The sequence below is a fragment of the Pelecanus crispus genome, chromosome 6 (genome assembly GCF_030463565.1).
Source record: "Pelecanus crispus isolate bPelCri1 chromosome 6, bPelCri1.pri, whole genome shotgun sequence".
Taxonomy (NCBI): Eukaryota; Metazoa; Chordata; class Aves; order Pelecaniformes; family Pelecanidae; genus Pelecanus; species Pelecanus crispus.
Window position 1 is genome coordinate 61,642,846 of NC_134648.1, and position 14,291 is coordinate 61,657,136.

At 44.6% G+C, this 14,291-nt stretch overlaps 1 protein-coding gene and 1 non-coding gene across 2 annotated transcripts; both read left to right on the forward strand.

Moving 5' to 3' along the window:
• The first annotated feature begins 912 nt into the window (after positions 1 to 912).
• Positions 913 to 986, forward strand: TRNAI-AAU (transfer RNA isoleucine (anticodon AAU)). The gene has a single exon. It is a non-coding gene; the product is annotated as a tRNA-Ile (tRNA).
• A 688-nt stretch (positions 987 to 1,674) lies between these two features.
• Positions 1,675 to 14,001, forward strand: ZNF839 (zinc finger protein 839). Its single transcript, XM_075712386.1, has 8 exons — positions 1,675 to 2,370; positions 3,329 to 4,264; positions 6,413 to 6,664; positions 7,425 to 7,517; positions 7,870 to 8,022; positions 9,720 to 9,860; positions 10,883 to 11,021; positions 12,796 to 14,001. Exons 1-8 carry the CDS (start codon positions 1,678 to 1,680, stop codon positions 13,785 to 13,787), a joined length of 3,399 nt encoding a protein of 1,132 aa, XP_075568501.1. The 5' UTR covers positions 1,675 to 1,677; the 3' UTR covers positions 13,788 to 14,001.
• Positions 14,002 to 14,291: the final 290 nt, after the last annotated feature.

Below are 14,291 nucleotides of genomic sequence, written 5' to 3' on the forward strand. Positions count from 1 at the left end.
GCCGAAGTCACGGGCGAGCGCTCCGGAAAACCGCCGGCGGCGGCGGCGGCCCTGGCTTGCGTCAGTCACTCGTACACAGGCGGCCGGTGCAGACGCTCGATGCCGGCGGCGCTGCGGCGAGCCGGGGTTTATCTTCGGTGATCTCCTGGTCCCTAGCGGGTTCCGTGTGCCAGTGCAGGCTGGAGGGGCGCCAGCCGTGTTTGCGGCCCGGCGGGTGAGTGCGGGGCGCGTCGCCGGCTGCCGGCTCGCAGGAGGAGCCGCGGGGCAGCCGCGGATCCCGCCCCGCTCCGCCTGAACCGTGTTCTCCTCGCCCAGCTGTGGTCAGCCGGTCTCCAAAAAACTGCGCTGTGGGGAGGTGTCCCCCGCCCCACCTGCGTGGCGTCTGCCTTTTGCTAAAGGCACATGATGTGTTTTAATGGAGGCTTCAAAGCTGAGAAGGAAAGGTGTCTTTTAAGTGCTGCGTATGTAGTAAAAAGCAAAAGACTAGGGAAAGGTGAAGCATTTGTCTATGCGAACCAAGACCCTGCATTAAACAGCCAGAAGAGTAAATGCTTTAAAATAAATGCCCCAAATAAATACTTCGTTTAATTAAATTCAATTGGAATGACCCTAGAAAACCTGTGGAAGTATTAGCCTATCGACTGAGGGGGGAAGTCGCCCCCTGAACGTGTCCTGTGGTGGTTGTGACCTCCCAGGCGCTGCCTCTGTAGGCGAGGCCGAGCGCTTTCTGGCTGAGCTGAGGAGCTGAGGGTGCGCTCCCACCCGTGGGGGCCCGGCTCACCCGTGGCGGCCCGGCTCTGGCCCTCCAAGGGGCGAGGGGGGTCCCTCGCCCGCCTGTCAGCTCCTGTGCCCGCCGCCCGGCGGCGGTGCGAACCGTTATCTAGCCGCGGGGAGAGAGTGTGGCCGTCGGCGGGCCGGTTAGCTCAGTTGGTTAGAGCGTGGTGCTAATAACGCCAAGGTCGCGGGTTCGATCCCCGTACGGGCCAAGCAGCGACTTCTTTTTTTTCCCCCCTCCTCACAGCGTCCCGGCGATGCCCGCCCCGCCGCCGCACCCGTTTGCTGCCCAGACACGCGTGTTCCTCTGCACCAGGACACGGCCGCGGGGGTCCGCCCACGGCGGCAGCGCTGGCCGCGCTCCTGCGGCTGACGGAGCCCGGGCCGGCGCCGGCAGAGCGCGGGTTCCTCTCTCCGCCAGGGCGGCTGCCACGCCGGCCGGCCTGCAGCGTGCCCGGGTCGCGCCCTCGGGCGCGTTTTCTTCCGCACCTGTTTCACTTCACGCGTGGCACACGCCCACTTGCCGCCTGCTCGCTCGCCTTACTCCCCGCGGGCCTGCGCACCGCCCCCCGCAAGGACGAGCGGCGAGCCGCGGAGTGCGCGCTTTGCCTGAAGAGAGGGAAGCCGAGCCCGCCTGGATTCCCCCCGGCCGGTTTCCATCACCCGTGGGTGCCAGCCCCACCAGGGGCCGGGCGCGCCCCGCCGCCCCCCCCCCCCCCCCCCCCCCGAAGGCTTTTGCCCCCGCGAGGCCGCCGTCGGTGCGGGGCGGCCCCGCCTCAGGGGCGCGGCGGGCGCCGCCGGGGGCGCCATTGCCCGCGTGCCGCCGGTGCCCCTGGCCTGGCCCCGCGCCTCCGGGCCCTCCCCGGGGGCTGATGCGGCGCCCGCCCGCTGACGCCCGCCAAGATGGCGGCTCCTGAGGAGGGGGGCACAGAGGCGGCGCCGCCGCCCCCTCCTCCCGCTGAAGACGAGCCCCCCGGAGGGGCGGCCGCCGCCGCCGCCTGCGGGGCTCCCCGCAGCGCGGCGGCGGGCAGGGCCGCCCGGCCGGCGGAGAAGGAGAGCGGGGGCGCGGGGGCGCCCGGCGGCCCGCCGCCCCCCGCGGCGGGCCCGGAGCTGCTGGCGGTGCCGGAGGAGCTGGCGCAGAGCTTGGCCGCCCTGGAAGCCGGCGCGGCAGCCGGCACCGTGCTCTACCTGCAGGCGGACGGGAGCCTGGTGGAGGGCGCGGGGCTGGGCGCCGAGGAGCAGCGGCGGCTGCTGGGGCGGCTGCTGGCCGCCGCCGGGAGCCAGGGGCCGGGCCCCGCGGAGCCGCCGCCCCCGCCTCGGCACGCTGCCACGCCGCTGGCCCCCGCGGAGCTCCAGCGGGTCATCGAGCAAGTGAGCAAGGCCCAGGAGCAGCAGAAGCCGCCGGCAGCCGCCCCGCTGGAGCCCTGCCCGGGGCCGCCGCCCTGCCGCGGCGGGGGGTGCCCGCCGCCCCGGGACTCCGGCCCGCCGCCGGCCAGCATCATGCACAACGCCGCCCGGCAGCTGCAGAGCGTGGCCCAGCAGGTCGCCCTGCAGCAGGGCAAGGCCATGGCGGCCGCCCGGCTCCTCCCGCAGAAGGTAACCGAGGCGGGGGCTGCGGAGGGAGGGAGCCTGCGGCGCCCGTTCGGTGATGAAATCCACCGCCGAGGGCAGGTCTCGGGGCGGGGGGGTGTGTGTGTGTGTGTGTGTGTGTGTGTGTAATGCTTTTGAATTCTTTTTTTTTTTGCCTTCCTCTGCAGTCACACCTGCCCTTGGGTGTAGACTGGAGCCTCGCAGCTGAAAGACACAACTTCCAGCGTGGGTTAGAAAAATCCGCCTTTCAATGTAGATACTAGTTGCTGCGGCCAGTATTTCGGTCCGACTACACGTGCAGCTACAACAGCTGCTTCATAGTGCTTAAGTGGCGATGCACGGGTGGATAATGCGTGTCCCTCTTACAGAAGGTGACAGTACCCTGGGCTTTAAGCCCATGTTTTGGGGTGCAGGGGTTGTCGAGGGATTAGTTCGAGCTGAGGCAGAAATTTGGATGACGAGGAGAGACTGTGAGGGAGGTGAACAGTAACACATACCTCCTCTTCATTGTCATTGCGAAGCTTTTTTTGAACTGAGGACTTCTTTCAGTATGTCCTGGATCTGGTGGTTGGTCTGTGTCATTTAGCAGACTGCCGTAATCCTGCGTTTGGTTTGCTGAAGGTTATGAATCTGCCTAGGTGACAGCATTGACTGTGCTATTTCAGAACAGGCCTGCTAGCAGGAAACAAAGCTGTGATATGGCCTAAGAGCAAACTTTAGAGGCTTTAGTTGAACAGCAGTCACATCAGTAAATGTGCAGGAAAGCCCATAGCTTGAAGGAAGGGAATCTGTGCTTTGATGTTAAATCTGTGCTTTGATGCATTAAAATGGAAAACTAATGATGTGCATTGGTTTCTTGGTGCTTTGCTTTAAGGGCATGTGTATGTATCATCTTGACAAGTGTTGTCTTTATGTATAAAGACTGTATCTGTGTAATCTCAACTCTTCCTTTTTTCCACAAAAGCAGCTGGAAGCCATTTGTGTCCAAGTTCAGCCAGGACAGATGAAGGAAACTGAAAGGCCAGTGCCATCGTTGGCACCAGTCCAGTCCAAAACTGTAACGCTGAGTCAGCCGGTTGGTAGAAATTCTAGCGTACCAGGACTTGGCATTATTAATCCCCAGATAATTAGGATACAGCCTGTTACAGGAACTGAGCAGCAGCAGCAGCAGCTATTCCTGCATAGTTCTTCCGAGTCTCCAATTCAGCTGCTTATGCAGAGACCTTTATCATCTCATGGATCAGTGTCTGTGAACAAGATTCCCACATCTAAGATGCTAAATGGACAGAAAGCTACATGTGCCACAGTATCGGCTACAAGGTCTCCAAATAGTACCATGGTTGCAGCCAGTTCAGTGAATACTGTGATGCCATGCCTTGAAAAAAAACAAAAAGATGACAAGTTAAAAAAATCCTTGAAAGTGAAAACTCGTTCTGGACGGATTTCACGCCCCCCCAAATACAAAGCTAAAGATTATAAATTCATTAAAATGGAGGATTTGGCTGATGGTCATCAGTCTGATTCTGATGACTATTGTGAGCTGAGTATCGAAGATGATGAAGAAGGAAAGGTGAAGGGAAAGGATGCATTATTCAGTTCTTCAAATTATAATCTGAAACCCAAAACATTTAAATGTCAGACTTGTGAAAAATCCTATATAGGAAAAGGAGGATTAGCAAGACATTATAAACTTAACCCAGGCCATGGACAGCTGGAGTCTTCACCTCAAAAAATACCTTTAAATAAGCCTAATGGAAGTATATTTGTGGACAGTGCCTGTGGAATAAGAGAGGAAACGATGAGTCCAGCACATTTGGATTCAGTTGCTGTCACTTTAAATAATGAAAATGCACTAACGACCAATCTGGAAGAAACTGTTGATTCAAAGGCTGGAGAACAGGTAAAGCATGTTCCTTAGAAAAGCTGTCGGTTCTGTAGAAAGTAGAATAGCAGTTTTGTAGCCATGAGTAGTGTACTCATTCATCTGAGTTCCTGTTGACAAGGGTGTAAGTATTTTTGAGAAGACTGAAGGTAGGGATTTAAACGCATGCCAGTTCAGTAGGGCATGTCATTAGTAAAATGTAGAAGTCTTGTACTGCTCAGAAATACCCACTGATACACTAAATTTAAACAAATTTCCCATTGAAGTGCTTTAAAAATCAAATTATTGTCTCTTGCAATGTTGCAAGAATAGTATTCTTGCACAGGCACATAAAATGTTCACTGAGTGTTCATTTGTTACTGGTTTTCTGACATGCAGTGTTTGGCTTGAAAAAACCTTGTCTGTGTAAATAGCATTCTTGTCTGCATTCGGCTAAGAATGCTGTGTTACTCGGTTGCAGCGTTTAGCATGACAGACAGCAAGACATCATCTGCTTTATCAATTTCTGTTACTGAAATAGAGATTTTTCTGTGATGACACTTACTTGGAACCCAACACTGGACCGCAGCTTTTCCTAGGGCAGGTTTTGAAAGTGTGGCTTAGCTGCCCCCGCAAACCAAACACTTTGGTGAAACTTGATTCTTTGGTTTGGAAGCTACTTTAGCTGCACATTTTTTTCTGTGAGGTTTTAGTCTGGTCACTTCAAAGTAAAGTTTCTCTTTTAATATTAAAATGGCTCTAACCTCTTGCAGCAAGAGCGGGTACAGCTGCTGTCTAGGAAAAAATACTCTTTTAGATGTAGCAGTGTCACATTACTTTTATTTGTAAATGTGAAGTTGTTCTCAGAAACGCAAAAATTTACAGCAGAAGATGCCAATGCAGTGAACAGACCTCCCCCATGCTCTACACTCTTCTATCATCTTTGGAAAAAGAGAACTGCAGAATACTGAAGTCTGCTATCTGTATGATATAGTTGTTACTTCCCTGTACATCCTTGTTTTACCAAGGATGATGGGGAATTTAGAAAAATTTGAGTCTCATACATAATAGTACTACTGATTGCTAGATTGCTATTGGACCTGCTTACTTTTAACTAGCAAATACGGATTCTACAAATTTGCACTTTAACTCATGGATTTGTTACAGTTTTTGGCCAGGTAAATACTTTCTAGAAGAATAGCAGGATTATTAAAACTGGTACGTTGATACAGACAGGAAGGCAATCAAGATCCCCATGCTCAACCTAGTCTTATGTCGTATTTAGAACTAATTTAGTAATTTAATCCCTGGATAGAACTGACATAAATTTGCCCTTTTTAGAGCTTTCCTAATCACTAGAATAGTAGGGAGCTACTGAACATTGGGATGAAAATGTACTGATTGTGAAAAGAATCCTGATATACCTCAGTACTATTGTAAACTCCTCTCTTAAAAAATACTGGGACATTCTTAGAAATTCTAGCTTGGAAGGGAAGACAAGATGTGTTCAGTAAGAAATCACTGCTTTGATCAGTAAAAAAAAAATTTGCACTGAAATCACAATGATAACAATAGAAAATGTACTTTGAGTTTGCCATGTGGTCTTATAACAGGAGCTACTTCTTAGCTGTGTTCTTAAGGAAGACTAAGGATTTTGAAACATGGAAACTGAGCAGTATATTTTGATGTTTAGTTACCGGGCTTGTCACTGTTCGTGGCTGTTCGGAGTTTTTGTCTTTCATATAAAGTCTTCATGCTTCGACATAGTTACAATGAAACCCAAATTTTTCTTTGGGTGTGTTTTACTGCTAATTAAGATTTATTTTTACATCCTCTTTAGTTGAAGAGGATGTATTTTACTTCAAAAATATTAAACATATTTAACTGACATAAAACAGCTCTTTAATTATGTTCCCTTAATCTCTGTATTTTGTATGACATTTTGTGGATCACAAATGCTGACTTTGCAAATAATGGCATATATGTGTTGCGGAAGTAGCAGTCTTACTAATTGTTGTGTTGGACTTATTCCACAACTTTCTTTGCAGTTATGCTTGGATCCAGCTTTGCATTTATTTAATATGGTATTTATTGTTTTCATAGATGAAGAACTTAATTATAAAATTGTCTTCCTCAAGACACTGTTTAAAATAGTGAATAAACACTTTTCTCTTTCTTTTAATTAAGACTTGTAAGTCTGCAGAAAGCAGACACTTGTTGGCAGAACAACAAAATGAAACCAGTTCAGTGCACCGGGGACCCATAACACCAAAAGGACCTGGAAGACCCAGACGATCAAAGAGACGTGGTCGACCAAGGATGGGTGGAAGATCTAGGTGTTCTGGAAGGCTTAGCAGACCTGGTCAGTCCCCTTCAAAGTCACTTAGTAGTGTGTCAGCAGAACACAATGTATTCAGAAGAAAAGCTAGGTTAAAAGAGGTATGGTTCTCTTCTGCAATTACTTCACAAGTATCTTCCCCCCGCCCTCTTTTTTTTTTTTTTTTTTCCTGGATCACTTACTTTCAAGGAATCAATTTTCAAAAAGACTGAGTTCTTTACATCCTTGTGTACTGACAAGATGAAAGCCTAAGACGTCTTCTAAGAAGAAAACACTAAGTTGTCTTTAAGGAAAAAATACTTCTAGCAGAACATGGGACAAAGGGAAAATGGGAACTGAGTCTGGAAAGGGACTTTTGACGTGTAGATGTCCTCTTGCTATGCTTTTTCTGGAGAAGGAAAGTTACTAGCTACTGTTACGTATCTCCTTCAACACAGTAAAAAGAAATAAACCCAACTGAAGTTGGGCAACATCAAAAATGAAAAGAAAAAAAAAAACCCAAACCACAAAGAAGCTCTTGGGGGAGGATAGAATGGGGATTAAAATCCATGCAACTAACACAATTTTTTGTTTGTTTCCTGTGTATTGTGGAAGATGGCTACTAAATCTGCTGATGTTACTCTTCTTTCTATGAGTTGGCAACATTTGTGAGGCTGAGTTTTGTCTGTATATGGGTAGTAACTGTTTTGATGTTTTCTAATTTATCTCCTCTTTTGGTGTTATGTTTGCATCTATTCTCAAAGCTGCTTAAACATATAGTGTATCTTTCAAAAAAAGTAGTGATATTTTATGTTCTGAATGTGGGATGCATAACTTCTGTGGGCTACTTTGCTCTAATAAACTCATTCTGGCTTTTGACAGCTAATACAACAATGTGATAATGAAGACTTAATGGAGCTGGCTCTCCCACGTCTTACAAAGCTTGTTACAGTATATGAATTTCTGTTGATGAAGGTGAGTTTTTCTTTTAATGTAAAAATGTTAAATTATTTTAGGGAGACTTCCATTAGTATACATAAAAAGACTCCTTTAGAGATGTATCTGAATTTCCTAAGTTAGAATTGTGCAGAATGTAGATGTTCTGCATATCACTTCAGTCTTACACAGGCAAAACTCTGATACCTCTGGTAGTAGATTGAAAGCCTTGCTTTTTGCTGCGTAGTTCAGTGGCATTTTTGAATATTCCGTAATCTTTTGTCTTGAATGTTTCTATTTTAAAATGTTGAACAAAACAAACTGACAGATTTAAGCTTTTTTAAAATATAGGGAGGGGGAAACAAACCCTTTTTTCCCTTCTTATTTCTAGGTTAAAAAAGGGTATCCAGCCAAAGCTTACTTCCCGGATGTGTATAGGGAATTTGAAGACTTGCATTATATGGTAAAGAAAATGGCTTGTGATCACCTCAGTAATTCTGATTTGTTGAGTCGCCAGCAGCCTGTTGAAATAAAAGATGCTAAGGTAAAACAGCACTCTATTTAGAACTCTGATTTTTTTGTTTTGTTTTATTTATTTTAGATGCTTTGCATTTTTATTTTTCTCTGATAAACTTTGTCATCCTGGTGAAGTTATTTGAAGAAAACATGTTTTTTGATGAGCAAAAATAGACATTGTAAAAAAGTCCAACAACTAACCGAAGAGAAACAGAAATCTGTAATAAAACTACAATTCTAGTTTACGGCAGTAGATACAACTAGAAATATATATATAAAAAAAATTCTAGCAGCTCTGATACCTGTCTTGCAGCTTCATACTACCCTAGATACGCATGTCACTGCAAGGTGTACTTAGCATTAACTGCTAATAAAAGTACATCTTGATGTTTGATTAGGAAGGAGGGGTCTGTTTTTAAAATGAGTGGCCTTGATTTAAAGGGATAAGTGGTTTCATTACAAAATGAGGACAAACTGAATGCATCTATGCAGTTCACAGTCACACTAACAAATATGAAATGTCGTTAATATGTTAATAAAACTGCAAGCTATTATTTCAATGATTCTTCAGATTCATTGTTTATGCAGCTGTATCTAGAAAGACAATGTAGGTTTGGTTTTCTGGTTGTTTTTTGTTTGGTTGGGTTTTTTTCAATGTGGATCTGTTTAGCCTTATGGATCCTTATCGATTTATGTTCCCCGTGCTTAAAATAAAAGAGCTCTTTGTACATAACATACTTTTGTGTTTCCCTTCTGTGTTTCCAGTAATGAAAACACTATTTTGTATACTATCTCCACCAAAATTTCTAAACGATGTGCTCATTAAGGTACATCAGCACTGAACTTGCAATTATTATGAGAGGGAAGCATACCAGAAAACTCAAGAGTAGGGATGGTGGAGATAAGATTTTGGTTCTTATAATAATCCTGGTTTAAAAAATGAAGTCCTGTATGGACTGTTAGCAGTGGTTAATATTTATTTTTCAGAATAAATTGTGATGTTCACTGTACATACTAAAAAACTTTCTAGAATTACTGTGTGCTCATCTGGCTATTTTGTAATTAACACTGATGTTTCCCTTTGGAGAAATTAAGTTGCACCAAGTAAAGGGATGCTGTTGATACTGGCAGTCCCAAAATGGAACCTCTTTCTTGCTTCTCTTCAGTGTTAATGTGCTTCCTTAATATAGAATTATGCTCTTTTAAAAACCAAAACCCCAAAACCACTCCAAAACCGAAAACAAACAGACAAACAGACCAACCCAGCCTGGAGAAGTTGTATAATAGCACACCTACATAAGGATGAAGCACAGGAATGGAATGGGGGGGTGAGGGTGGGAGGGGAAGTCCTTAACTACTTAAGAGATACTCTGAAACAGGAAGACCTAAATGTTTTTTAAATAATGGAGAGCCTTGACAGTGGTTCTTTATTAAACTCTGCTCTTAATAACTGTCTCTGGATTCTATATATAACCATTGTACTCCTAATTCTTTTGAGTTTGCCTGTTACTATTCACCTTCACATGAAGGTCGTGTTCTATTAATATGGAGGCTAGTAGAAAACATGGGAGTCTAAATACGTCATTGATCTGTGATGATGGATTATTAAACTAGAGCCTGTGTAGTTGTAGTTCAGTTTTAAGAAAATGAATCAGTATTTCAGCACCCATGTGTTCAGACTGGAGAGGCTAACTTTTACTTTTTTTCCTGTAACTGTTTTTAAAGGTTGCTGAATCACTAGGAATTACCGAAATACTCACTGGAGAACAAAAGATGCAAGGTGTAGACTCTTGTTCACAATGTATAATTAAAATGGTTAGTGAGCAAGTGCCTGTGGAGATACTGGGACAAAAACGTTTAGCTGAGGTATGGAATACCTTTGTGAAAATTAAAAAAGAAACTAAGACAAATGAAAACTTGTTAAAACAGATAATTATTCCTTACAAAATCTAGCTAGGATTATCTGACTCATGTTAAAGTGGGGCTTTCATGGTGTTTGGAGTTTGGAAATACTTAAAAGAAGTACTCTCTACTGTGGTATCATAGCAGAGCATATGAACTAGCACGCTAAAGATGCACTTTGGGAAGACACTTGGTAGCATTCAGGACAATCTCAAAGGCTTACAGGTAATCCCATGATACAAGGAAGAAAGAATTTTGTTGAGGTGCTAGTAAATGGGGGCCCCGCAGTTGAGAAGGATGCCCAGATTCTAATAACTTGTGTTGGAGTAAATGAGCTAACCTACAGCAGGCTGGGACATTGGAGAAATGGTTGCTCTGCTCACTGGTGGTAGGTAGAGGTGCATGAAAACAGTTCCTTTCTTTCTGACAAGTCAGCTGACCAGATTCAGTCTGTTTACAGCTGTAGCAGGGAGCTGCGTTTCCTCTTCTTGAAAGTCACATCTCTGTGGTCTGTCCCCATAACTGTTCTACTTTTTTTTTACTCCAGGGTTGTTGCTGTTGGTGGATAAATAAGACTAGTGTGTTTCTATTTTCTGCCTGTGGTTAAATTTAAAGAGCTGATCAGTCTTTCTTCATTAACCAAACAATGCTGGGCAGGCTGTTCACAGCCCTTTACTGAAGTTGGAGAGAGAGCTTATAGCAGGTTTCATGCCATACAGCTCATCACAGAGGCTCAGAGAGAAGCTTTGATGTTGAAGCAAAGGCAGATTGTTTCAACCAAGTACCAAAAGTAATCAGTGGCATTTTGGCGAAGTGTGAGGGGTGTGTTTAAATCCTTGCCTTTTAGGAAGACCGTTAGTATAAAAGCCTGTTTTCAAGGACAGTATCCGTTCACTGCCATGAAGCGCCCACAGTTAGTTTGTGATCTTTTCCAATATTGTCAGCTGTTATGGTGGCAGCCAGTTAATTATCTCTTGTATTGACAGAGCTCAGGGGAGGAACTGTTGCCATCAGCCAAAAGGACCAAGTTAGAAGACGTAATGGAGAATGTGAATAATGCTTATGCCAGTCAAGATGAAGTGAAAGAAAGGAGTGGGAATTTGTGTACACTCTTTGAAAAAGATGGTAACCTCTTCAGATTTTCCAATTCTGTTCTGTTTGTGGAGGAGCTGAACAAATCTCATTGTTCTTCAAGCTACTGTGGTTTTGTCTTAAGGTTTCATTTCTTAAGTTGCTTCCCAGGTCCTTCAAAAGCAGCTGTTGAACTGGAAAGGCCTCGTGGGCGGGGGAGTTATGGATGATGCAGACCACAGCAGGAGCTTAATTCTGAATGCATGATAATCCAGTTATTGATGCTACTGCAGTACTATGAGAATAGTACTGTCGTCTACTGTGTGCTCCCTGAATGCTTCCTGTCTGCCCTATTCCTTATAGTGGAGATGGTGCATGACCTTTGTGTCAGCAGAGGAAGAGGAAGCAGCGTGCGTGTCCTTCCTCTTTGCCCCAGCAGGCTGCAATAGCAGAATCATCAGAGCTTTGTGGATCCTGGGAGAGGGGGAGAGCTGGTGCAGGCTGTCCTTTACCCCAGGGGAGGTGCGGGACCTGAAGATTGGAACTGAGGCACCATTTTGCACCACAGTCTTTGGGTGGTTGCTTTTCTTTTTATCCCTTCTTTGTCTTTATTCTGCCTGCCCCTCAGATTGGGAGGGTAACAGTGGATTAGAAAGGAAAGTGAGATGGGTCCCCACCTGTAATCTCCCAAAACTCCACTGGTCTTTTATGCGAAAGTGCTGCAGTAATTCAGTGGTGTTACAATCCCTTTTGTGAAAGATTCCGGCCCTTACCCATCTCTGATAAGATGTGTATATCGGTACCATCCTCTTGCTTTGTAAATACCTTTTTTTGGTGTTGCTGTAAGCTGCTTTGCTTTTGCCCTTTGCACATCTTTCTGTCAACAGCTGTGTTTTTATTTTCTCCCTTAGTTTATTTTTCTTTCTCTTGAAAGGCTCTCTGTGTGACCATGATTATTTCTTGTTGTATTATGATTTTCTTCTGGGCTATAAGTTTTTTAAATCTTGTTTCACTTGCACCTGCTAGTAGGGCTTTTGCTAGTCTACAGTACAAAAATGGTCCCTTCTGCAGTGTTAGGCCTCCTTTGTTGTGCAGTGGTATCTTTCATAACAACAAAAAAACCCCTCAACCTACTTGTTCCTTTTGATCTTCAATAATAAAAACTGACAACTCATGCTCCTGTAGCTTAGTAGTTACTGTTCAACCACCTACTGGGTTTGTGACCTGGCTCTTGGTCCAGGTCAAATAGCTGGTAAAACACACTAAATTCCTAGTGTTTTTTACCTTTTCTGTCACAGGACAAAAATGCTCCTGGGGCTGTTAGCACAGCTAATTAGATATGTACTAACTTGATGACGTGCCTGGGTCCAGGATGAGCTTGATTATCAACACAAATTTTATCTCAAGTTTAAGTGCTTCTGTCAATTTACTAATGGTAATGGGGATGAGCAGCTGACGACTTTGTGCCTGGTATATTCTTTATCTTTTAATGTTATTGGCTGTATGCCAGATGGAAAAAATTGAGTTTGACTTTTCAGCGCAGGTTGTTTTCAGGATTAACAGAAAAATGCTGCTTCTAATGTAAGGTCCCTTGGTACGGAAATATACAAAAATATTTCACTATCCAAAAGTTCCTTAAGTATTTTTATACTGGCTTTCTCACTGGGAAGTGCTGTGAAACTTTTGTAAGGTGCTTCAGGTTTGCTAATTTGGGTGAAGAAAGCAGGGAAGTAGTCTAGCTTTTCCTCCAGAATTACTGCTGAAAAATAATTTTTGGACATGCAATATTAGATTGCCCAACAAAATTATATTTCTTTCACCTTTTCAGGTTTTAATCCATTAAATGGAGAAATTCTGCTTTCAGAAGATAGGCGTATCACTTGCTGCACAACTGGAAGTACATTACCGACAGCAGAGGAACATAATTCACTTGCTGATTCAGGAGTTAGAATCAATGCTGAAAATTCAGGTACCTTCTCCCAGACTGTGAAAATGAGGATAGAGTATTCCCAACCTGTGAACGTACAGGGACCAGATATGGCAGGTGACGTATCTCTGCTACATACTGAAGTTGTATTGCCCGTTGAAGCCGATGGCTCACCTGAATTAGTTCAAGCGCACTTTGTGAGTGAGAATACAGCAGGTGGACTGTCAGCTCCTGAACTTTGCAACTCTGTGTCGCAGAACGTAATGGGCAGTCAGAGCACTAACTTACCAATGGGTGAAGAAAATGGTCACAATCAAAAATATCAGAAACTGCAAGAAGAAAACCATAATTTTGCAATTAAAGAACATTCTGAACAACTTCCTAATGCTGATATGACTGATGAGATGCAGAAATTTGAAAAAGTTTTTTCAACAAACATTGTGCCAATAAACTACCCACACAGTGCTCAGACTGAGTCGCACCAGAACCCTGTCCAGGAAGCCTCCCTGTCTGCTCATGTGAACCATGAAAACTCTTTTAAAAATGCGAATGAATTTTCTTGTGGGATGGAGGAACAGCATGAGCTGGAGAATACAGTTACTGTAGATGAAACTGTAGCCTTTGAGATTACTGATGAGAGCCATGATTTTTTGTCTCAGGGACATGAACAGATTTTTATTCAGACTTCAGATGGGCTTATCCTGTCTCATCCAGATACTGCTGTTTTGTCTCAGGCAGAAGGTATCGTTATTGTAACCGATTCCAGTGGTACTACAATGCACATTCGCACACCTGAGGGGATACCTTTGGAAACCGTGGAAGCACTACTGGCAATGGAAGCAGATGGCCAAAGTGAAGATATTTTGCTCTCGCAAAGTGAATTGGAGCCATAAATCAGAAAATTGTATATGCTTTCTTCTGGGAAAGACTGACTCTATAAAATGTATATTTTTCTAATGTGAATACGGAAATAATTGAAATTTAACTTATTTGTAAACTGTTTCTATGCCCTGTACTTTTTATAACTTATGTTTATATAAATCTAGCAGCATTGCAACCAAAAATTCTAGAATTAACATCATTCTATTTGCTTTATATGTTGGGGGTGGGTGGAAAGTGGAAATCTGTCAACCCTAAAACTGTTGCACTATTTCTTTTCGTTACATAATTCCTTTTCTCTCTAGCCATCTAAAAATGCAGTAAGTTCTACTGCTGTTCAGCAGTGATGTGCTGTGTGCTGGCAAGCTGTATATGGGTAAAATAAAAACTGTATTAAAAATGTCTTTTCTGTGCCATTGAGTTTACAAAACACTTCGTTATTGCACTTTCTTAAAGCTAGCTTGAATATTCATTAGCATCTAGACTAGATGTGGAGAAATCTGCCTGGAAAAAGGGGC